At 36.4% G+C, this 23,371-nt stretch overlaps 1 protein-coding gene across 2 annotated transcripts in view; it reads left to right on the forward strand.

The window, feature by feature from the left end:
• The window catches only part of PRR16 (proline rich 16), a 254,780-nt gene that overhangs the window by 152,500 nt on the left and 78,909 nt on the right, over nt 1–23,371 (forward strand). The window contains exon 2 of one of the 2 annotated variants that reach the window (XR_006785571.1): nt 17,095–17,997. Coding sequence is in view for 1 of the 2 variants with exons in the window: in XM_045838038.1 (XP_045693994.1) it covers nt 17,095–17,850 (756 nt within the window). In the remaining variant the exon portion in view is untranslated. The remainder of the gene's footprint in view (nt 1–17,094; nt 17,998–23,371) is intronic. The other variant, XM_045838038.1, reaches the window with a different exon arrangement.

Here is a 23,371-nt window from a genome sequence, read left to right on the forward strand (position 1 = left end):
CACAGCTTTTCCTGTCATATTTTGGGTTGGGAAGTTTTGGTGTTTCTTATCTTTTGGGGGTATTTAAATTTGAGATTGTTATGTCTGTTGTCTTTATACTTGTCCAGCAACTCTGCTAGGGATGATATTCTCGGGTTACTCTTTTTTCCCTCAGAACTTTGTACACCTTGCTGTTCCATCTTCTGTCTTCTGATATTGCTCTGGGAAAGTCTGATACCAGACTGATTTTTCTCCCTTGAACTTGCTCCTTCTGCATGGAAGCCTGTCCTTGAAATGCCATATGTTTCATAGTGGCAGTTGTTCAGCAACTGATTTTATTTGAGTTTATTTTGAAGTTTAAACAACCAAATTCAATAGTTTCCTCCTTTCAGAGAAATTAGCCTTTTAAATACATTATTTTTTCTGTTGCATGCTAGAGGAGTCTATTTACTAGGAAAACTAGTATTTCCTGTGATGTATAACAACATGGTATTTATTCCGTATCTACTATTCCTCTCTAAACTGCAATCGGTAATGCCATTAGACCCAAGCAAGAGAGACTTTTGCCTTGGAAGCTGTGCTTCAGAAGAGCACTCCAGTGTGCCCTCCGCTAGCCATTAAGTAGGACAAAGCAGTCATGCCCTGGAGCCCTCTGTGTTTCCCAGCTAGATTGTTCCCTAGATCTGGAATTCTCCAACCATCAGCTCCAAACACATTTTAAGGACCAGTAGTAGTTTCCTGTCATGATCCTTCTGTCTGAGGAGAAACCAAACCACTGCTAAAGTTACATTCAGACCCAAGGATTTGCTGAAGGTTGGCTGTTTGCAGACTGTCCACAGTAGCTGGGAAGGACGTGTTGGGGTATCTACATAGGTGCATTTGCAGCCCCTCAGGGAATGGGAAAGACAGGTGGGAAAAGTTAGACAGTGGCCCACAGTCAGGGCTTGGGGATCTGAAGCAGGTCCTTCTTCATTGACAGACTCAGACCTGGAATACTGACTTGTCCAAAAATTCAATATTTAAACCTGGACTCTCAGGTCTTTTTCTAAAAGTATATTTTTTAAGGTGAAAGATAAAAAATGTAAACTTTTAAATAGTTTATTAGCTTGAAATCACCATTATTTAATAGTTCAGTGTATGGTATTTTACTCTTACTGTGGACCATGAAAATGTTAGGGACATGCCTGTCTCACATCTCTGGTTCTTTTGCAGTCACATCATTCCAGCCTGCAGTAGACATTGATAATTCAGTTTCAGTCATCTCTCTGTGTTTCTGTTCATATTTATCAGTGTAGTAATGGCTGTATTTTAGAAATCATTTTCTTTCTTTGGCTCTTCAATTCTTTATATTTTATTCTACCTGGTATATGAAGGGGGACCCACAAAAATCAGTATTATCTTTCAGAGGGTGGGGCCCTTTGTAGTACAGGCTTCCCTGCTAGGTGAGTGTTCTAGGAACCCATCTGTATCAGTGTACCAACTGGTGGTGTTGTGTGAGCCTGCTTTGGGCTTCAGTGATTTATTTTTTTTAAAGACTCTTTCAACACTTTTGCCCATTTCATGATGGATGATTTACGAGTGTATCTACCCACAACTGCAGTGAGTGTTTAGCAGTTTTTGACCAAAAATGGCCTGACCTCCATGCCTCACCCTCCCTATTCACCCATTCTTGCCCCTGAGCAACTTTTTTTGTTTTCCCTGATGAAAAGGTCCTCAAAGGGAAATGTTCTGCCAAGTGAAAGAGGTGGGAAAAAAATGGCAGAAGCATTAAAAAGCATCAAAATTGACGAGTTCAAAAACTATTTTGAGCAGTGGAAAAATGGTCTCAATTGGTATATTTCATCAAATGGAGAGTACTTTGAAGGTGACAAGTTTAAACATGTAAAAGTAAATATAATTTTTTATAAATTCTGATTTCTTGGGAATCCTCCATATATATATATCAATATATCTATATCTATATCTATATCTATATCTTATTAAGTATTTCTATAGCACAAAGCACTCAGGGAAAAGTTTCTTCAATTTCTTCCAAACTGAGTTCTTCACCTGTCTTTCACATTATGTGTTCTTTTCTTTTCTCTCTTGCCACAGGTGTTTATAAATCATAATGCCGATTTTTAATTTGAATGTGTAATTTAACTTTTTAACTTTTATTGTACTTTTCCATTACCATTTAGTCCCTGTATACCCACTTCCCCTTGCATTCACCACACTGTTGTCCACGTCTATGAGTCCTTTGTCCATTTTGCTTGATCCTCCACACCTTAACCTCCACACTCCAAAAACTGTCATCATGCTCTCTGTCCCTGAGTCTAGTTTTGCTTGTTAGTTCCACTTGTTCTTTAGATCTCACATACCTGTCGGAATGGCTATCATCAATAAATTAGCAAACAACAAGTGCTGGTGAGGATGTGAAGAAAAGGGAACCCTTTTGCACTGTTGGTGGGGATGCAGGTTGGTGCAGCCACTGTGGAAAGCAGTATGGAGATACTTCAAACAATTAAAAATGGGTCTGCCTTATGACCCAGTGATCCCACCTTTGGGAAGATATCTTAAGAAACCCAAAACACTAATTTGAAAGAACATACACACCCCTATGTTTATTGCAGCACTATTTATAATCATCAAGATATGAGAGTATCCCAAGTGTCTATGAGTGGATAAAACAACTATGGGACATTTACACAATGGAATATTACTTGGCTGTAAAAATATAAGAAAAATTTACCCTTTGCAACAACTTGGATGGACCTGGAGAACATTATGCTAAGTGAAATAAACTATCCAGAGAAAGACAAATACCATATGATTTCACTCACATGTGGAATCTAATGAACAAACTGAACTAACAATCAAAATAAAGATAGATCATAGATAGAGAGCAGATGACAGCTAAGGTTGCATGGAGGGGAGGTTTAGGGGTGGAGATATTGAGCAAAAAGGAAAAAGAACTCATGAGCATGGGGAACAGTGTGGTGATTGCAGGGAGAGGGAAGTATAAGGGGACTAAATGTTACAGAAAAAATACAATAACTCTTTTTTTAAAGGAAAAATGTTTCAAGAAATAAAATGACTCTCTTGCAAGTAGAATGTCCTTTGTTAATTTATTGTTTGAAAAAGACTAATTTAGATATTTTAATTTTGAGAAAGATTTGTCCAAATACTTTTCTTCAAATGTGCAAAAAGACTAATGCTCTGTAATGACTTTGCATCTGTTAAGCCAGGGGTCTCTCACATGGTGATATGTGAGGTGGACAACGCCTGCATACAGATTTATTCTGACCTGCATAATCATTTTTTTAATTGCACCATTGCTGAAAAAATCTATAAATTTTACATAAAAATCAGTTTTCTAGCTTCTCTTGAAAACTTTTAAAAACAGCAGGCTGAGGCCATCTTTCTGTGCCAACTTTAGACAATTACATCCCCCACTAATCACCGCATCTCCCTTCTTTTTTTCAGTGCACATGTACACCTACCGCTCCCCTTCACGATGTGTTTGAAAATGCCGTGTTACTTTATAAACACCCACCATATGGTGCTAGGGAAGTGTTTAACACTAGCCTTCTGAAAAAGGTTGAATGAATGTCTAAATATTATAAATTATTCAGAATACTTATTTTCTAATTACTGATTTACACAGAAGAAAAGTATGTCCTAAAATCCATATACATAATTCTATACATTTAAATTATGAAATTTCAAAGCATTTTCTTTACACTATTATAATTCCATATAATATGGCATATTTTTAAAATAATGATATTTTCTTAAAGATATTAACTTAAATAGCACAATTTTTCCACCTTTGTATTAAGTTAGTGATCAGGAAAAGAGAAATTCATATTTTTAAAGAACTAGAATTTATGTTAACAATGTAAAAATATGCTAATTAATTTTTTTAAATATAAATAGAGAATCTGGTGCGGTACAATAGAACTATATACAATTTTGGCCACTAGAGGGCTTTCATTGACATATATATCTAGATAGATAGTCCTGCAGAAGTAAGGCCTGCTTAAGTGTGATTGGTAGGTTAATATGAGTGTAATAATTTATTGTTTTAATTGAACACTTTACCTAAAATGTCATATGGTGTGCCTGAGTAAGATGTTGTTATGTTACAGAATTACATGCTTATGATTTTGTAATAAAAGATTTTGAATAAAGTAGGGGCGTTATTTATGCTAGACCCTGTATCTACCAGTGAGAGTATAATTATGAAGATGAACAATGAAGTTGATATAACTACCAAAGATTAAGTGTATAACTACAAAGTTTTAAATGTCATTATGATATATAAAATATGCAGGAATCTTATCCTGACTAAAAGTGAAATGTATAATATTTGACATTGTATGTGGGGAAGATAATGTTTCATATTTTAATAAGTGAAAAGTAGTCAATAATACAAATTCACAGGTGGGATAAGTTTTACAGTTTTTATATGTTCATTTCCTTAACATTTTAAAATGTTAGAAAAATATTCTACAGTTTGCTTATAATGATACCATATAGAGAACATATATATTTATAGTATTTTGCAAAATGGTTCTATTAGAACTAAACAGTGGGACTACGTGTTGCTATGAATACTCCATTTTGTAAAGAAAAAAAATCATGTTTAAGTCTTTCACGGGTTTTTCAACAGAATGAGAGCTTTGAAAGATTAATTTTCAAAGTTCTAGCAGATTAAATGGCCATTGACCACCCATGGAGAATGTTTTCATTGTTTTTCAAATTATGTGTAATTTACTTTTGTAAAATATCTCTGGATCCCTATGACAATGAAGACAGATGCTTGGGAAGCCAATTCTAAAAGAATTCCAAATTTTAAATTCCCCTTTTCTCTTTCATCTCATATAGTGTGGTTCATTAAATAAGATGTGGAAGTGTTACAGTTTCAAATGCAACTCCCCTTACTCCATTGAGAGTGCTAGAACTCAGGCACAGAAGGGAACAGCATAATGTTTGCATGCCTTTATGAGACCAAGAATAATGACCCCCTATGTGTCCACACTAAGCACACTCCCATAACTGAATTAGACTAGATATTTTCAAACTTGGACAGATATTTTAAAGATGGACTTCAGAGATTTTCAAATGTTTTCACTAGTGCAAAAATAATGTAATATAACCTAACCGTTTGTGTAATTTTCCATAATTTTCTCTAGCTTTCTTATGACAGTAATAACTTTTAATGACTTACTTTAGGCAATGGCTCTCCTTCCTCAAGGCTGTGTAAAACCGTAGCTGCTAACATCATTCCTCTCTTTGAACCTGGACTGTGACTTGCAGGTGCAGGCCAGACTCGGGGTATTGAGCATGGTATTAAAGATCAGCTGGAATGCTGGTCCTTCTTCACCCGCATCTGTTTCTATTTCTGTCCTTAGACATTTTTTCTTTTCCTAGTTTGCCCCTACATTTATTACATATTCCCAAAACTGTGCATGTGTTCACATAAACACAAACACACACACACACGGAAAGCACACCCTTTACAGTCCACCATGTTGGATGACTTTCCATCCTGGGAATCTCAATTTATTTTTCAAACCATTCTTCCTTTCCTTGGCCTTTTACTGTGCCTAGAATGCTCTTCTACTATTTTCTCCCTGATCCTGCAAAGCCATTTTTAAATATTTCCTGTTTCTAAGACTTTCCCTGACATTATTTCTTCCTCCCTGGTAGAATTTAATTGTTCCTGCCTCTCTCTAACCAAAACATTTTCTCCTACTCACACTCTAGCACTTATCACAGATAGCACAGACAGTTTCTTGCACTTTCTTCTTCTTCTTTAAAAAAACAACAAAGTAGAGAATTAAAACCAGTAAGGACAGACCCAGTTTCACCATCACACAACTAGTGAGAGTCAAAATTATAATCACATTCAAATGTCCTGTGGGGTTAATCTCAGTGTCACCAATATCAATATTTCTTGTAATATTACTTTAAATGTTTAATAAAGGCTTTATTTCTACATTATAATTATGTGCTTGAGATATCAAGGAAAGGAGCAGTATAATTTTTTGATGGTTTTAGCAAGTAATTTATTATTCTACATAAATTTTAAAGTAATTTAGACAAAAAATATTCTGCTATATTAAATTCTTCTTCTTTTACACTATACACTAAAGATTTATTTCGGTGCCTGAGATGTACAAAGTGAAACATGTCAAAATAGCATTTTCATATATAAATATTTCTTTGGCAATAGTGATAAATAAAATGCTTTATAATATCACAAATTTATTTTAGTATATCATTTAATTATTTTTCTGCAACATTTCTGAAAGTATCATATTTTTAAGATATGTGTATATATGTACATATGTATATATAAGGGAGGTTAGAAATTCAGTGAACATAGTTTATTTACCATCCACAAAAGTTTACAAACATGTACCAAACTGTAAAGAATAAGTATATAATGTAAAAATATTTTATTATAGTATTTTCCCTTTGATTTATTATTTACTCAATATATGTATTTCCGTTACAGACATAAAGGAACAGGATAGCCTCCCCTCTCAGAGCTTACATTTTCACCAAGGACACAGACCTTAAAGAAATAATCACACAGTTAATAAGTCACTTTATTTCTAGGGTTTGGGCCATGAAACACAGGCACAGGAGCTCTGGGGCTGTGGAATAGGACTTCCAGGAAAGTTTGAAGATTTTCTCGAAGAGAAGATATGTAGGCTACTTTCTGAGGATGGGCCGTCTGTGCGTGTGCATGCACATGTGTGGTGTTTGTGCTCTGGGAGGAAACAGAGAGCAAGGAGTAACTTGGTTTAGGTAAACAGTTCTTGCACAGAGACCCAGAGACAGGAGCTTAGCACCTTCTAACACAGTAAGAAATGACAATAGCACAAAATGAGGACAAGTGTCACGGGAGCATACCAGTGTGGAAAGCAGGACCCAGACTCCTAGGAGCTTGGAGACCTTATCAAGTATTTGGTCTTTATCTTAAAAACGACAGGATGCTACTTGAAGTTTAATCATTTACACACACACACACACACACACACACACACACACACACTTAAATCTCTCTCTGACTACAATGCAGAGAGAATGGATCAAATGGAAGAAAGACTGAATTGGAAAGAAAGGAGTTTTGTTTTTACGTTCTTTGTGATGATGCTTACAAAATACATGTTATTGAACTCATTTAACATCAGTGGAGAATATGGTGCACAACCTGAGGTTTATTTCATGTATTCTTTTACAAATGCAAAAAGATACAGATTCAAGAGCTATAAGCTTGTGTTAATGCTTACAGTTCCATTATCATGAGTTACAGCTTCCTCCTGAACATTATTAACATAATGGAATCATTTTGAAGTTTATACTCACAAAATGCAGGTACACGAGCCTTTTACATCTGTTAAGCTGTTAAAACAAATTATGATGAGGGATGTTTCCTTTTCTACACCTTACAGGCAGCCTCAGTAGATGCATGTTCCCTGTTCAAATGACAAGAGACCTTATAAAAACAAATTGAAGTGAGCTGTGACAATTCTGCCATTATAATCTGGGGGTAAAGTTTGTTACAGAGGAAAGTGATCAACACCTCGCTCATTGAAACTGGCAGACAAGTAAACGTGGGACTTAGATGAAGTGACCATTGTGTGTAGTACATTTTGATTATATGAAGCTACACTGTGCTTCAATAGCACTTTCTCCCTTAGCACTTAACTGTTTTGTTTCTTTGTTTGAAACAGTAAGCATTTGAGTATGTCACAACTAGAAATTGTTATAATAATTTGAGGAATTTTTACTTCCTTTGGGAACATCTCAAAAATGCTTACAGGTCAGTGAGGAAAAGTTAAATTAACCCAGATCCCTTTGTGTTATAAGTTAAAAAAATAAATGTCTTAGTTTGTAAATTGTAGATTTAAAAATGTTTGGATCATTTAGTGTTTCAAGTAACATAAACTGTTGAAACTGGTATAATTTTCCAAGGCTGCTGTAGTCTAGTAATATTTTTGGACAAATCATATCCATGGTTGAATTTTATATTTAGACCTGTGCTGTCTTTGTGCTATGACTATAAAATAATTAGGCTTAAAATGAAATGAACCTACTAAAACATGTGTTCTTTTGACTGTCACAAATTTGGAACTTTTGGGGATTTATCTCTAAATGGCATATCAAAGTGTCTAAACTTTGTAACATGGCTGACAGGGCCACCCACAAACCTGTCCTTTATCTGTCTTTTCACACTTATCTCTTATTCCTGTACCATCTACTACCTTAATCTTTACTAACATAAAAATTTTATGCTGCATGCTTTAATTCCACAGCACATGCTATGCCTTCAGCCAAGAAATACCTTTTTCTTCAAATTTCATTTTATTATTCAAGACATCTGTCATCTGTTGAAGGTACCTCTGCCCACTGACACCAACAGACCTTGGAAAGATGCCATGTCCCCTTTTCCTGCTCTCCTGTACTTGCCAAACCTTCCTACTGCCCACATCACACTGTATGGTAATTATTAGCTTACGTGGTGAAGAATTGTGTCTAGTTCATCCTTTTTCTTTGTTTTTCTTGGGCAGGATTTTAACTCTTATCAGGCTAATACATGCACATGCATCCTGATGTCCAAATTGAGTTCTGTGTGTAGATTTATAAGTAAAATTCACCTTTCTACCATCTCCATCCTGTATCTAGGCCTGTTTCCACTACTTGTCTTTGTTTTCCAGATAGTCAGCTGTCTAAATGATATGCTCAAGCCCTTTCTTTCAAATTCAAACCATATTATGTGACTCATTTATGGGAGATGAAGAATTAGTCTTTTTTGCTTTTGCCTAAATGTTGAAAAGAAACTTTAAGTATCTCACTGGTTAGTACAAGTGAAATAAAACAATGTTAATGAACTTATAAAAGTTTAAGCTTGTGTTTCTAAACTTGAGCCTCTTGAAAGGGGATGTAATTCAACATTCAAATGGATTCCTTTTTTGCACTCCATTATTCTCATCATCTACCCTGAAGTTCACGTCTTCATATCACTAATGTGGGACAAGTTTTCAGTTATATGACCTGTTGAGTGTAACTTATTTTTTTTCTTGGAGCCTCTCATTTCCTGTTTTAGTTTAGAATAATTGTTTTTTGGGGGGCTGTGATATAGTTGTCATTCTTAAGTTCTTCTATTTGTTTTCGTACTGCATGTTAGTCAATATTTCTTGGATCTTCTGTGTTCCTCCTTTCTTGGATTTCAATCAACTGTGCTATAGTATATCCTTAACTTTTACAAAGTACATGCAAGGAGAGTAAATTGTCTTTGTTTTTAATATCTAGAAATATTTTATTTTTTCCTTACAACTGGTTGTTAATTTTAAACCAGGTGTAGAATTGGGCTGAAATCATTTTACACAAGAACTTTTTGAAGTTACTGGTAAAATATCTTTCATCACTTTTTGTCCTGAAGAAACACTGATGATTATTTAATTTCCATTTCTTTCCAGGTGTCCTGGACTTGCTTGGTAATTGACTTTGTTTTCTTTTTCATGCATCCATATTAGTGCTCAATTGGTTCTTTCTATATTAAGCTTCGTTTGTATTGTCATCTATGGAATTTTCTTTTATAATTTCTTTAGTTTACCACTCCACACTTTTATTTTCTTTTGCTGGAGCCCAATATTTAGTTGTTGAAGCTCCAGGATTGACTTTACTGTGCTTCATGACTTTTAACATTTTCTTTAATGGTCCTTTAATTAAAAAAAACTAATGACTGGGAATATTTTTGAGATTTTATCTTTTATGCTTTGTATTAATCTTTGTTAGTTTGGTATTTATGTTTTATATTCCATATTTTGTCTTTTTTATGATAGTGTATTCTTATTTTGTAAATCAATACATTCTCAAACCTCTCTAAATCCATTAATTAGAGTTGTTACGAAGTTCACTAATAATGACATCTTCATCTTCACTATTTATCTGTTAATACATATTAGTCCTTATATTCTTCTAGATTTTTAAAAATAAATAAATGTCAAAGCAGAGTTAATCAAATTATGCAATAATTTAATGCTTTTACTTATTAAGTTGTTTCTGACATAAGTGTAATTCAGTGTTAATCTACCATTCACAATATAACTACAGGAGTGATTCACACATGTTAATTTACATGCAGTCTACAGCAATTACTATGATGTGGTAAGGGGACACAGAGTCATGTGCTGTATGGTGAATGAATCATTTTAATCCTCCCACTAAGTCAGTGGCATAGATATAGATAGTAGGTACATCAATACATAGATTAATATAGATGATTACAATTGATATAATGTTAATGGAAATGAAGTGTGTGAGATATGAATATGAGGGAAATTGCCCTCCTGTTTCCCTGCTAGAATAGCCCGCTGGTGGCTCCCCCACTTTCTGCTTTGTCTCTTTCAGGAAGGATCTGACTGGTCTTCTGGTTGCTATCCTGCATGTTTCTGTTGGACAAACCTCTTGGGTCAGCCTGCATTTGGGTTCAGCCACTGAGCATGGTCCAGAAGTTGTAGCTGGGGAGTGTTTTTACCTGTCTCTTTTTCTTGGCTTCTATTCATTTTTCTTTTCAGTTTTTGCTGTTCTTGCCACAAATTTATATATATATATATATTTGTTTTCATAAATCAGTGTTGAAGATCTTAGAAGACTTTACAAATTCCCTTGTACAGATTTAAGTTGGGGTTAAATTGCTCCTTTCCTGTGGTTAAGTTTGTAAGTGAACATCAGTGGTCAAGAATTGTTACGGAGGAGGCCGTAGAGAGATTCAGTGATGTTGAAAAAGAGTTTTCCTTTTTAAAGGCAATTGAACTATCTATTACATGTTTTTTAATTAAACAAAGTAAGCAGGATTTATCTAGAGCTATATAGATAAATATTTAAAGTTAATATACACTTGAACTATCTTAATTTGGAGAGTAACTAAAGGGTCTCTATTGTCAAGCTGTGGAACAAGGACTGGATTTAAGAGTCAGATGACAGGATGAGAGCTCACCACCTCCAAGTCTGTTTCTGCCTTCCCTTGAATCCATTCCAATGTGCTCCTGGGGCCAAATGCAGTCTCTGGGCTTGAAGACTTTGAAAATCTCTCCCACGCTGGGGAAACTGGGGAGAGATGGAAGTAACAGGAAGAAAAAACCTTCCTCTCGAAATCTACATTTACCCAGTTCCTTGGCTCAGCATATTATTATCATTGAATATCTATGCTGTGCAATCACCATACTCTCTGCCAGAGACAAAGATGGACATATGTGCCTACACTGTCTGAGGGAAAACACACATAAATAGATAATTCTACTATGTTAAGACAAATGTAATAATAAAAGGACAAAACATAGGGAAAGGAGCTCCTATTTTTTTAAGTAAATCTGTTTATCTTGAATTTTACTCTAATGATAACCTTACAGTGTCTCTATATTTGTTATTCGTAGCTCAATATTTATAACAATAATATAAACTGAATTTTGTATTCCCAAAAATAAATTGGTTCATATAATCACTTAATATCTTTCAAATTTGCTTCTCTTTTATGAAAAAATGTTTAGGGATATTCTTCCTGATGTGAAAATCTTGAGTTCATGTGATTCCTAAATCACAGTTATCATTATTTTTAAATATTCCACAATCTGACCCTAGCTTCCTTGTATGTCAGGCTGAGAAAAACCTCCTGAAACCATCAAACACAGCACGTTTGTTTAAATCTCTCTCTCTGTTTCAATCCTATTCGCAAAGTCCTCCACAGACCTGAGTAGTCACAATTAATTGGACAGATAACTGAATTTCAGGTTTGAGATGCACATTTTTCCTTGCACCTGGTATTTTAGGTGTGGATGGTCATAGACTTAGGATGGATATCATCCTGTCTTCTCATCTCCAAATAGCGGCAGACAGTCTGCCCCTTCAGTCCTACTTTGCGAATTGAGTTTGTCTACCTGCTATGAGTTTGTCTATTCTACAGCTCACCTACAATTGTCCATATGCATAAAGTGTGAGGTTAGGCACTGATTTCTTACACACACAACACAAATGCTTTAATCTGATTGTTCTCCAACCTGATTCTTTTTCCTAGTGTTTTGTTTTATGTTTTTCTAACCCTCTTTCAAATTAGTCACTAGTATATTATTGTTTTCTATACAGTGTATATTTTGATTTACTTACATAACCATTTCTTTCTCTACCCACCTATGATTCTTGTATTTCAGTTCTTTCATCTGGCTTTTTACGTTTTTCTGAACTGTCATTTATCAATAGTTTCAAGACTGAGCTAGAAGACCTATACTCTTTGTCTTTATTGTCTGGCAATGTCTGTTTCACTCTCACTTTTACAGAGGAGTTAAATTATATTACTATTGCAGTTACTTTTTTTCAGTATGAAACACATTTCTAAATTTTCTTCAGGTGTCTGTTGCTTGTATGAAAATCTATCAGCCTAATTTTTGTTACTGTATAAATACTTAGTCTTCCTTTTTAATGCTATAAAACTTTCATCATTATTTCAGTGTTTTATATTTTTATTATGGTATGTCTGGGTGTGGGTTTGTTTGTATTTTCCTTTTTGATATTCTGTTATTTCTTTAATTAGGTGATGCTTTAATTTTGAAAAATACCAATCCATAGTCTCTTTCAATATTGCTTCTCTCACTTTCGGAACTGTTTTTAAAGATGTGTGGTGCTTTATCACAACCTAACAAGGACTCTCACAGCCTAGTTGCTACCTAACTCCCTACTCTCTAACCTCACCTTTCTCCATGCTCTTCAGCCAAGAGTCTTCAGTGATTGCTGGCAGGAGGGAAGTATAAGGGGACTAAGTGGTAAAAGAAAAAATATAACAAAGATTAGAAAAAAAAGTCTTCTTTTAAAGGACCTCCTACAGGCTCTTTCGTGAGTAGACTGCTAACACCACTTCTCTTCTACCAGTTAACTGCAGCTCATCCCTTAGGAGTGCTTCAGCAGCTTTACTGATGGGGCCATGTGTGCTCCCCTTGCAATGTCTTACATTTTTCACTCAGAGCACTTGGGTCAGTGGCAAGTTTACAGTTATTTGATCGAGTATCCAATTAATGTATGTCAGGCTCTCTGACTAGATTTCCTGCTCCTTGAGAGTAGTAGTTTGTTTGTTTTTGTTTTTTATGCTGTTGGCATTTTGTATGCACTCGGGAAATATTGATAACAATGTTGAGACTAAAACCACCCAGGAACTATCAAACCATCAGGGACCTGGGCAGTACTTATTCATCTCTGAACGTCAGCTTCAGTTTTTTCACGGTAGACCAGCTTTCTCCCCTTTGCTCCAGGCATTTAATACAATAAAAGTCTTGGGGTAAATAACCTCTCTAAATTCAATAGTACACAGCACCTCTGAGCCAAGACTGTGCCCCTATCTCTCACATGCTTTATGTGGCCTCCACTTTAATTTCTCTGCCATCTAGAGCTAGAGAATATGCCACCAACTCTGTAAATCATTTATGGCTCACTCCTCTTATTCCCTTTTTTAAATTCTGGAATATAACTGAGCAAATATGACTTTTAAAGTAACAACACCTTCAAAAACCAAATAGGAGCCCTGGCTGGGTGTCTCAGTTGGTTGGAGCACCGTTCCACACACCAAAAGGTTGTGGGTTTGATCCTCAGTCAGTGCATGTGCCATCCATCTCCTTTCTTTGTCTCTCTCTCTTTCTCTGTCTCACACACACACACATACACACACACACACACACACACACACACACACATACATATCTCTCTCCCCCACTCTCTTTCTCTCTAAAATCAATAAACATATCCTTGGGTGAGGATTAAACTAATGAAATAAGAAAGACTGTGTTTGCTGTCAACTTGAATTAAAGAAATAACCCTCAGTACATTTACTTAACGAGTATTTGTTGAACTCCTATTGAGTGTTGTTCATTATGTTAGGCCTTTAGGATACAGGAGTAAAAACAAACAAGGCGTGTGACCTTACTGCAATTACAGTCTAGAGAGGAAAAATTATTCTGATGCTCACACTACTACTAAACCTATAATCAAAAAATACGTGAATGCTTAGAAAGAAAGGAATATGGTCCCTTGTGAACATTTAATAAAGTGACTTGACCTATAAGGGAAATTACAGTGTGATGGGGAAGTTTTACTTTATGAGTGATGACTGAGCTAAGATTTTAAAGAATAATAGCAGTTACTAAAACAAAGAAGAGAGGTCAGAGCATTTCAAGGAGAAAAAATTAGTATATGCAAATGTCCTGTGGCAGGAGGCTGATGAGCAATTATGAATGTCTAAAATAAGACCAGACAGGTTTGAGAACAGAAGGGAAATGGGAAACTTATCTGAGTTTAGGATATAGAGTTATTTAGGAGTGAAAGACAGTGATGTGCTGGCTTATATGGGCTATAAAGGTCTAATTATTATATTTTTAGAGATTTTGTAAGCCAGTAGTTAGATGACTATTACTGAAAACATGTATATAAAAATATGTATATAAATTTATGTTAAATGAATTACATTAACAGTAAAGGTTTTCTAATTATTCTTAGTAATTTATAATTATTTTACTATTATTTGTACTCCTGATCTCATTTACATCTATTCTGTCAGTATGGTGGAAACACTCTATAATGATGTGTTACTGAACACTTCTTTCCGACCTCTCATTCAGTGATATTGCATTTACTAAACTTGAAATTGACCAGAGTGGAAGTTTACACTGTGAAAACTGGCAGACTTTTGAAGTTAGGATTATCCTTGCATCCCTACAAAGCCGTTGTTAAACGCTTACTGGCACAGCACTGAGGAAGACTATACAGGACCCTAGAGACTATGTTAAGAATCGACCTTTATCACAGGAGAAACGAACAGACATTGAAAGGTTCTAAGCGTGATATTGAGAAGAGCGCATTTGTATTTTTTAAAAAATCATTGAGACTATGGCAAGGAAAGTGGAGAAGGGTGACTCTGGGTGACCCTCATGGTAAATAATGGTGGCTCGGACTGGGATCAAAGAAAGGAAAACACAAGTGAATGGATTTAACATATATTAAAGAGCTAAAATAGAAGGCTGAGCTCTGGTGGTGTTAGTGTGAACCAGTCAGGAGGAAGAAGTAAAATCTCCATAGCCTCCCTAATTTCTAGTTGGTTGTGATGTTCACATTTTGAGCCCAATCCTGCCACCATGTGTCAAAGAAGCAACTTCACAACTGAACACATGGGCCTGAGTAGAGAGGAGGACAAAAACTTTAAATGGAGCATATGAGTTAAAGGGACTATCTCCATACAAAAATTAATTATTTTTCATGTAATTCATAACTTTTCCATTTTCACATATGCGTAATAGTGCTCATGTGGCAGCCACAAGAATCAGGTCCAAGATCTCTGACTATGAAGAGTGTAAATGACTGAGGGCCCAACTGTCATCCTGTGAAATGCAGCATTTGAGTTGAGGTCACCATCCCACAGCTGCCCTCAGATGGTGCCTGAACAGGATGGAGACCCTTAGGCAAGCCTGCTGTGGGAGACACCAGATACATTTGATGGGCGACTTTAACTCCATGACTCCTTAATGCCCCTGGAAAATCTTTCCCTATAACTGCCTTGTCTAACATGCTTCCACCAAATTTTTCTGTCTTCAGAATTACTCTCCTTCACTTGGGGTAAGACCTACATCTCAGTCTTATGGCTCTGCTGACTTTATTCAAGTGCCTGCCTCTGCCTGTGTCTGTGGCAGGTTTTGAGTGGTGGTCGTGACTCACGTCCCTCTCCAGGTGATGTCAGGCACCTGTGGTGTAGGTTCCTGGGTCTAAGAGAATGTTCTGCCCCCTTCCCCAAGGTCAGCCAGCTTTTCCTTCTACCCTGTCTCAGAGGCAGGAGACCCTTGCCTGTGTCTGAGAGGTTAGAGGGCATTTATGTTTTTGGCCACTGCCCTAGTTCTTAAAGCTTCTGTTTTATCAAAGAGAGGGGTCTGGAAATGGGTTTGTCTGTGTGACTATGTGCCCAAGACAGACTCTTTCCACTTTTTCCCTGCCTTCAGTCTCCCAGGTGAGAGGAACATGGAAAAGAGACAATGAATGGGGACAGATTACATTATCTGGGCTCCTAGGAATTCTAAATTGGCGTAACAGCACACACTCTGCCTTTAATTACTCATTAAAGTTTTAGTTTTTTTTTTTTAATCCTCACCAAAGGATATACAGGGTCTGGCACAAATAACACTCTGTTTTATTACAAAATCTTTTATTACAAAGCATGTAATTTGGTCACATAACAATATCAGACTCAAGCACAAAATATGACATTTTAAGTGAAATGTTCAAATTAAAACTAAATTATTTTACCCATATGATTGCCCTACCAACCACACTGAAGTAGGCCTTACTTCTGCTGGATCCTATATATTTGCTGATTTTAGATAGAGAGGAAGGGGAAACAGAGAGAGAGACATTAATGTGAGAGAGAAAACACCCACCGGTTGCCTCCTCTATGTGCCTCACCCTGGGCTGAAACCCACAACCTTGTGATGTAGGGGATGATGCTCCAGCCAACTGAGCGACAGGGCCAGGGCTATTTTGGTCTTGTTACTAACTTTGGTGGAGGCTGCCTCTTTTCCTGTGATTTGCCAAAAGTAAAACAGTTGTGTCCTATCTATCCTAATAGGGCTTGAAACTCTGTGTATTTCCATTCATTTATTTTGTGATCTTAGTTCTCTGATTGTCCAGAAAAGTTATGATTTTAAAAATTGTCTGGTACTTTCCCATTTTTAGCATGAGATTGATGTTCTTCTGTAGCTTTCTACATGGTAAGCAAAACCCCCCCTTTTAAAAATCATTTATATTTCTGCATCAGAATTTTATCTTTGATGGATATAGCAGAGTTAGGAATAAAATGTGTGCATAAATAGTGTATTATATTCTGGGCATGTGAAATCATTATGTTATCAACCGTACTCTTATGGTAGCTATTCTGTAAATTCATTGAATGAAAACATTATGCTGTAATGGAATACACGATTCAATATTTGTCAAGACTCCCATAGCAGATTCAAGCTGGACAGGAAGACATTATTTGTAGTATATTTTGCTTTGGGTCATTTTTCAACACAGCTGCCTTGTCCTTTCCACCAGGTGGTTGATCAGATTGATACCCTGACCTCTGACCTGCAGCTGGAGGATGAGATGACCGACAGCTCCAAAACGGACACGCTGAACAGTAGCTCAAGTGGCACAACAGCCTCCAGCATAGAGAAGCTCAAAGTGCAGGCCAATGCGCCTCTCATTAAACCCCCAGCACACCCATCTGCTATCCTCACGGTCCTGAGAAAGCCAAACCCCCCACCGCCTCCGCCACGGTTGACGCCTGTGAAGTGTGAAGACCCCCAGAGGGTGGTGCCAGCTGCCAATCCAGTAAAGACCAATGGCACCCTTCTGCGGAACGGAGGCTTTCCAGGAGCACCAAACAAAATTCCCAATGGAGACATCGGCTGCATACCCAGTAAGAACTCGGACAAGGTGTCCCTGCAGCCTCTGATGCATAGACCTGAAAAAGACAGGTGTCCCCAGGCAGGGCCTCGGGAGCGGGTTCGGTTTAATGAAAAAGTGCAGTACCATGGCTATTGTCCTGACTGTGACACCCGGTATAACATGAAAAACCGGGAGGTCCATTTACACAGTGAACCTGTCCAGCCACCAGGAAAGCTTCCTCACCCAGGCCCTCCCCGCCCTCCTCCACCCCATCACCCTCCATTTCCACTTGAAAATGGGGGACTGGGAATAAGCCACAGTAACAGCTTCCCCCCGCTCAGACCTGCAACTGTGCCTCCTCCCCCTGCACCGAAACCACAGAAGACGATCTTGAGGAAGTCAACTACTACAACAGTGTGATGTATGCCATTTAAAAACATTTTTTGTTTTATTTTAGTTTTTATATTATACACATAAAATAATAAGTAATGAGCACTTTCTACTCAAGCAATAAAAAGCCCAAATGTATTAACCCTGCATTCAGCAAAGTGGCATAAAAATCACCTGGTAAGTATGCAGTACATTGTTCATATCCTGGGTAAACACTGCTTAAAAAGTTGTGTCATCAAAAAACCATACAATAATGAAAAAGCTGAATATATTGGCTTTTTTCAATTGACTTGTAACAGTGACCTGCAGTTTCAAATCATCTGATTTACTACAACAGATGGGGTTAGATTTATTTTATTCATGCCTAACTCATCTATGTATTAAGGACATATCAATATGATTAACGTTGACCTAATGCTTTTTAATAAGAAATTTTAATGCTGAAGGACCATTTTATTATTTTTCCCAAAGATGTTTGTCTTTAGTTTTGCAATATTCAATGCTGAAGACAATATTGAAAAGTTTATTTTCTATACTATAAAATTAAGATTAAATGTTCAGCTATATAGATGTTAAAAGATTTTGGTGTGTGGAAATATCATATCTCAATAAACAGTAGATAACTGCAAAATCAAATGTTCCTCAGAATAAAAATGAAGCAGTGGTACATTTGGTTCCACGTTATATTTGTCAAAGTGAGTAGGAATACACAATGGAATAGCGTTTGGACAATAGTAATGGGACAGTGTTTGGAGAAGATCACCATGAATGGATATGAGATTTTTTTAAATTAAATATCATAATCAGGTCATAAATAGAACTTTACAGTTTCATATTATATTTTGGTACCTCAGGGGTCCTCTATTGAATGCCTCCAACATTGCCAACCCCTGTCCACCTGTCTCACACTTGATGTTTCCCCGGACACCCCGTAAGCCAGTACACTGAAGCGGTGGGGTGATTTGCCTCCCACATCAGCAAGCTCTCTGCCTCCCCGAGGGAACCCCATCTCGAGGAGAATCAGAAGGGAAAATAAAGATGCTTTCTGGAACAGGGTGCTTTAGCATTAGCTTTCAGCTGATTCCACTAAGAGTTGAAATATGCCAGGGGTCTGTTATTCTGTAGAAGGAAAAGAAGAAATCCTTTCTGCCTAGCAGCCTGGAAGAGTTCTTTTCTTCAGTCTGATTTGCTGGCTGAGGTCACTTACTCACCCATGAACCAAGTTTACTTCCCAAATACCATGGTTTGGACTGGTTGGATATTTTGCCCTGGAACTAGAGATGACTTTATCTCCTCTATAACCACAATGACAGGGGCATGCATGAACCATATTTTTCCATTAAGTGGGAAGAGTAGAGGGAGTCATCTTTGGTGAAAATTTGTTTATTGTATGGCTTAATGAAGAGTACTGTAATTTTTTTAACTATGACTTTAATTTTTATTGCTACACAGAGGTTAACTATTCAGTCATATTTCTTTGTTGCCTTTTTCAAAGTATATGATGATAATTTAGAATACTATTGTTAATAACTTCCTATTAAAAATCATACTATATTTTAGTCAGAATGACATATAAGAGGCTTTATTTTTTAAAGGGATAATCAAATGAGTAAAAACAGAATAGTCATGTTCCAAATTTACTTAAAAAGGCTTTTGTTCTGTGTTTGTTTGACATGAAGATAATAAATCTAATTTTTCTGAAAGTTAAAAAACATAAGACCAATAATCAAGAAAGGTCATAGTCAAAATTGTCGGTAAAGCCTTTGTCAAAGGATGGATGTTTAAAAACATTATTAATTGCATAATCCATGTATTTAATAAATATAAGTCAGGTAAGCAAATAATAGATTTATTGAATACCAAAATAATATATTCTTAACTTTTTATGTATCCAGTTAGCTTGATATAAATAAACCCAGATTTTCATTATTTTTGTAGATTTAAATAATTACTTTCTTCCTAATATTTATTTAGGGTTAGCCCTTGGTGTTATAAATAGTCTCAGAAGACATGCAGTTTTATCCCTTCAGCTCTTCTTTCTTGCAGAGCCTGTTGCTTTGACCCAATAATTACCTTATAATTTCAGACATTGACCCCCTGTTGATATCTGGTAACCAATCTAAACCTCAAAGTAGAGCTTCTTAGCAACTACAAATCATTCAATAAGTAGATAACTTATGCAATAAAGCAAGTCAAATAAGTTGAATAATTCAAGCTGGTTGAACATGGATATTGAGCCAGATGCCTAATCACAACCTTTGAGGTTTAAATCTCTCTCTCTCTGCCTCAGACCTACCCCATGAAAAACTATCTTTTTAAGTACAATTAGTGACATATGCCAAAACTACAGTACCTGTTTTTATTTAACATATTTTTAAGTAACTACTGACCTGGAAATATGAGTTAAATCCAAACCTAAAAGAAGTTATAGCTATTGACCTTCTTCTCTTATTATAGTTAATTATGTAATCAAGATTAAGTATTAAATTATAGCAGTGTGGGGTTTTCTTGGGTTTGTTTGGCCCATATATTACTTTCTCCCATTAATGTATGGAATATATTGGGCCAATAGGTTGTTTTTCTTTTTTGTCCCAACCAATGATTTGTTAGCAGTCACTGAAACTTAGCTATGTCTTCAAAATATATATAAATTTGTAAAATGTGGAAAGCAATCAATACAGAATATCATAATATTTTTCTGGAATCTTGTGATTAAAATGTTGTAAATGGTAGTGCAGGTTTTGTAATCAGCCAACATTGTTTTCAAAATTTAAATTCTGAACTGCAAGCCCTGCACATCATCCATTAAATTATCATAACACATGGTATACATTTTCTATTCCTGAAGTGCCAGAGCAGAAACACTTTCCTCAAATCACTAAAGGAAGGTTTTTTTTTTCATAATATGCATTTGAATACTTTGTCACATATAGAGTAGTGCACGCAGAGCTAACCTCCATACTCCTCTGAAAGTGATGTTTCTACACAATATAAAATGTTAATACTGCCTATGACAATATCCATTCTTAATGAAAAGCAGCACATATATTTTTAAAAATATAGTATTCATCAATTAAGTTGGAATAGGAAAGGCTTTATCTAGTCCATTTAAACAAGGATTGTCCCACTTGTGAGATGGGAGGTTGTTGTATCCCTACTGATGTAAGGCAAAAGGAAAACAAAAATCGACTGGGGTCCTCTTCTATTTCCTACTAGTTATAGCAGTTATAAAAGTAAATAAAACATATTTTAGGCCATGCTTAAGCTAAATATAAAATATCTGCTCAAAAATACAGGGCATACAAAAAGAGAAATGTCTCACTCTTCTAATTTGATATTATCTTCATACCTCCCCTCCATTTAATAATCTAGAAAAATGAGTCTGCTATTAACTGGTTTCATTAACATAAAAACATTGTGTTTGAGTTATACCTACATCTAATTACTTAATAAATAAAGGAATAAGGCACTGTGCTATACAACTTTTTTTTGGACAGATCAGTAGCTGAGTTGCTTTTAGCATAACCAAGAGCAGCAGCTACACATGGTCACTGAAACTATGCAAGACTTTTTATCTTCAGGATCTAATTATAGCTCCTTTTGGATCCTCTATGAAGAAAAGCCTGAGTAGTCCCACATGTGATTGTACTGGTTGTGGTGTAATCAAGTCAGGTATCACTGCCTTGGCTGAATTTTTTTTTCCTTGGAATATATGCAAAACTGCAAACTCAAGTTTGTAATTGTCCTGGTTCAGTTTCTTTCTCCTGAATCTCTGTGAGTAGCACATCTTTCTACACTGTGCACTCAAATTGGTAGCAAAAGATCACATTGTAATGAACTTTAGTACATACTGATGATTTCTAAGTTAGGGAATGATGTATGAACAATAAAAAGTCATATCTGTTGCGCGTGGGTCACCGGCCAGCAGTGACCACGGAACTCTGTGGATGGCTCGACGATAAACACGTGAGAAAAAACGACACATGCACAGAGACAGACTAGTTTCTGTGGGGAAGTAGGGACGGAATGGCCACCCCTCCTAGTGGGGAGCACGCAGATTTACCGTCCATACCTGCTTTTATTGGGCTCATTCTGCATAATAATTCAGGTAAAGTACAGTACTCATTAGGGGGAAGTAAGGAACCATAGAAAACAAAGAACTCTGCCGGTCTATTGAGTCGGGGTCAAAGAGCTGTAAGACTGAGGAACGAAATAACTTCCTCCTAACACCCTTCTCATTCAACTGAGAGCATTCTAAACAAAGAAGGTTTCACAGTAATTTACATATTCTTTCTTAGGCCTGATCATCCTGGGGAATCCACACTTCTCAGTACCGAGCTGCACCACCCTGTCATTGTTTCAGGCTTAGGTGGAGCAAAGGAACTAACGCAACTGGGAGACAAGGAGGTTTTTTCCCAGACGCTGAGAACTCAGGCTATGTCAAAGCCGAGGAGCGAAGGTCCATCACCCCCTTTTGCTGCAGCCCCCACCCCAAGTCCTTCTTTTGGGGGGCCTCCCAAAGTGATCGTGCCTGTCTTAGGTGGTTCCCCCCGTGGGCAATCTTACCCGTCTTTGGCTAACCGACCAAGCTTTTTGGGGGTTCAGTCATGAATAAAGCAGCAGAAGCAGCATTCCTGCCAGGAAGATAAGCTTTTGTCTCCTTGCTGGCTTACAGTTCCAAGGGTGTTCCCTTAGCCTTAGCCTAGGCGGGGGTTTCAGCTTCTGATACCAGTCAGGGCGGTTCCCAACACATATCACATAATTAGGTAAAGTACACAGACTCTGCTGATTAATAGACCTATCAGAAAATCACATGATGTTTTCTGGGTCAATTTGACACTGTATTAAATTTTTAGACTACACATTGTAGAATTTTAGAATTGTTCTAGTTTCCTGCTTCTGAAATAATGACACTGTGATGCTACCATTAGGACAAACAGTGGTGTTGAACTGCAGATAATGTAGGTTGTCATTTCATTGGAACCTGGCATTTATCATTCTGGTCTTTTGGGGGAAAAAAACTAAAGTGTAACATAAAGAAGATTTGCAAATAAACCTCGCTTTAAAATGTAGTTAAATTAACAAAGGGTATAGAATTGTGTGAAGTCCAAGAGAAAATAAGGTGAAAATACTGCTAATAATTTATAACTTCTAGAGTGATCAAAGACAGGTAAGCTATTATTAAATGCTTTATAAAATTTAACATACATTAGAGTTTCTCTAAGTCTCATATGAATGTATAAAATAATTATTATTATCCTTATTTACAAGTGAAGAAATGTAGTATCTCAGTATCATTATTTTACTGAGCAACCCTTTAGTAAGTGAGTTGGTTAGTATTTTAGTGGCAGCCTAACTACCCATAATGTTCTCCTACAATGTCACCATTTAATTGTTCTTCATAGCCCTGAACTTGGTAAAATTTTCCCTTTATTCTCAGATGTTATTTTGATGCTTGAAAGGGGTTACCTAATGCTGTTTTGACATTCTTAATATGTTTGATCTCTGCAGAATATGAAAGTGATCTCAGGCAATTTAGCTACCCTCTAAA

The sequence above is a fragment of the Phyllostomus hastatus genome, unplaced genomic scaffold, assembly GCF_019186645.2.
Source record: "Phyllostomus hastatus isolate PE091 unplaced genomic scaffold, TTU_PhHast_1.1 phas_contig_254, whole genome shotgun sequence".
Lineage (NCBI taxonomy): Eukaryota > Metazoa > Chordata > Mammalia > Chiroptera > Phyllostomidae > Phyllostomus > Phyllostomus hastatus.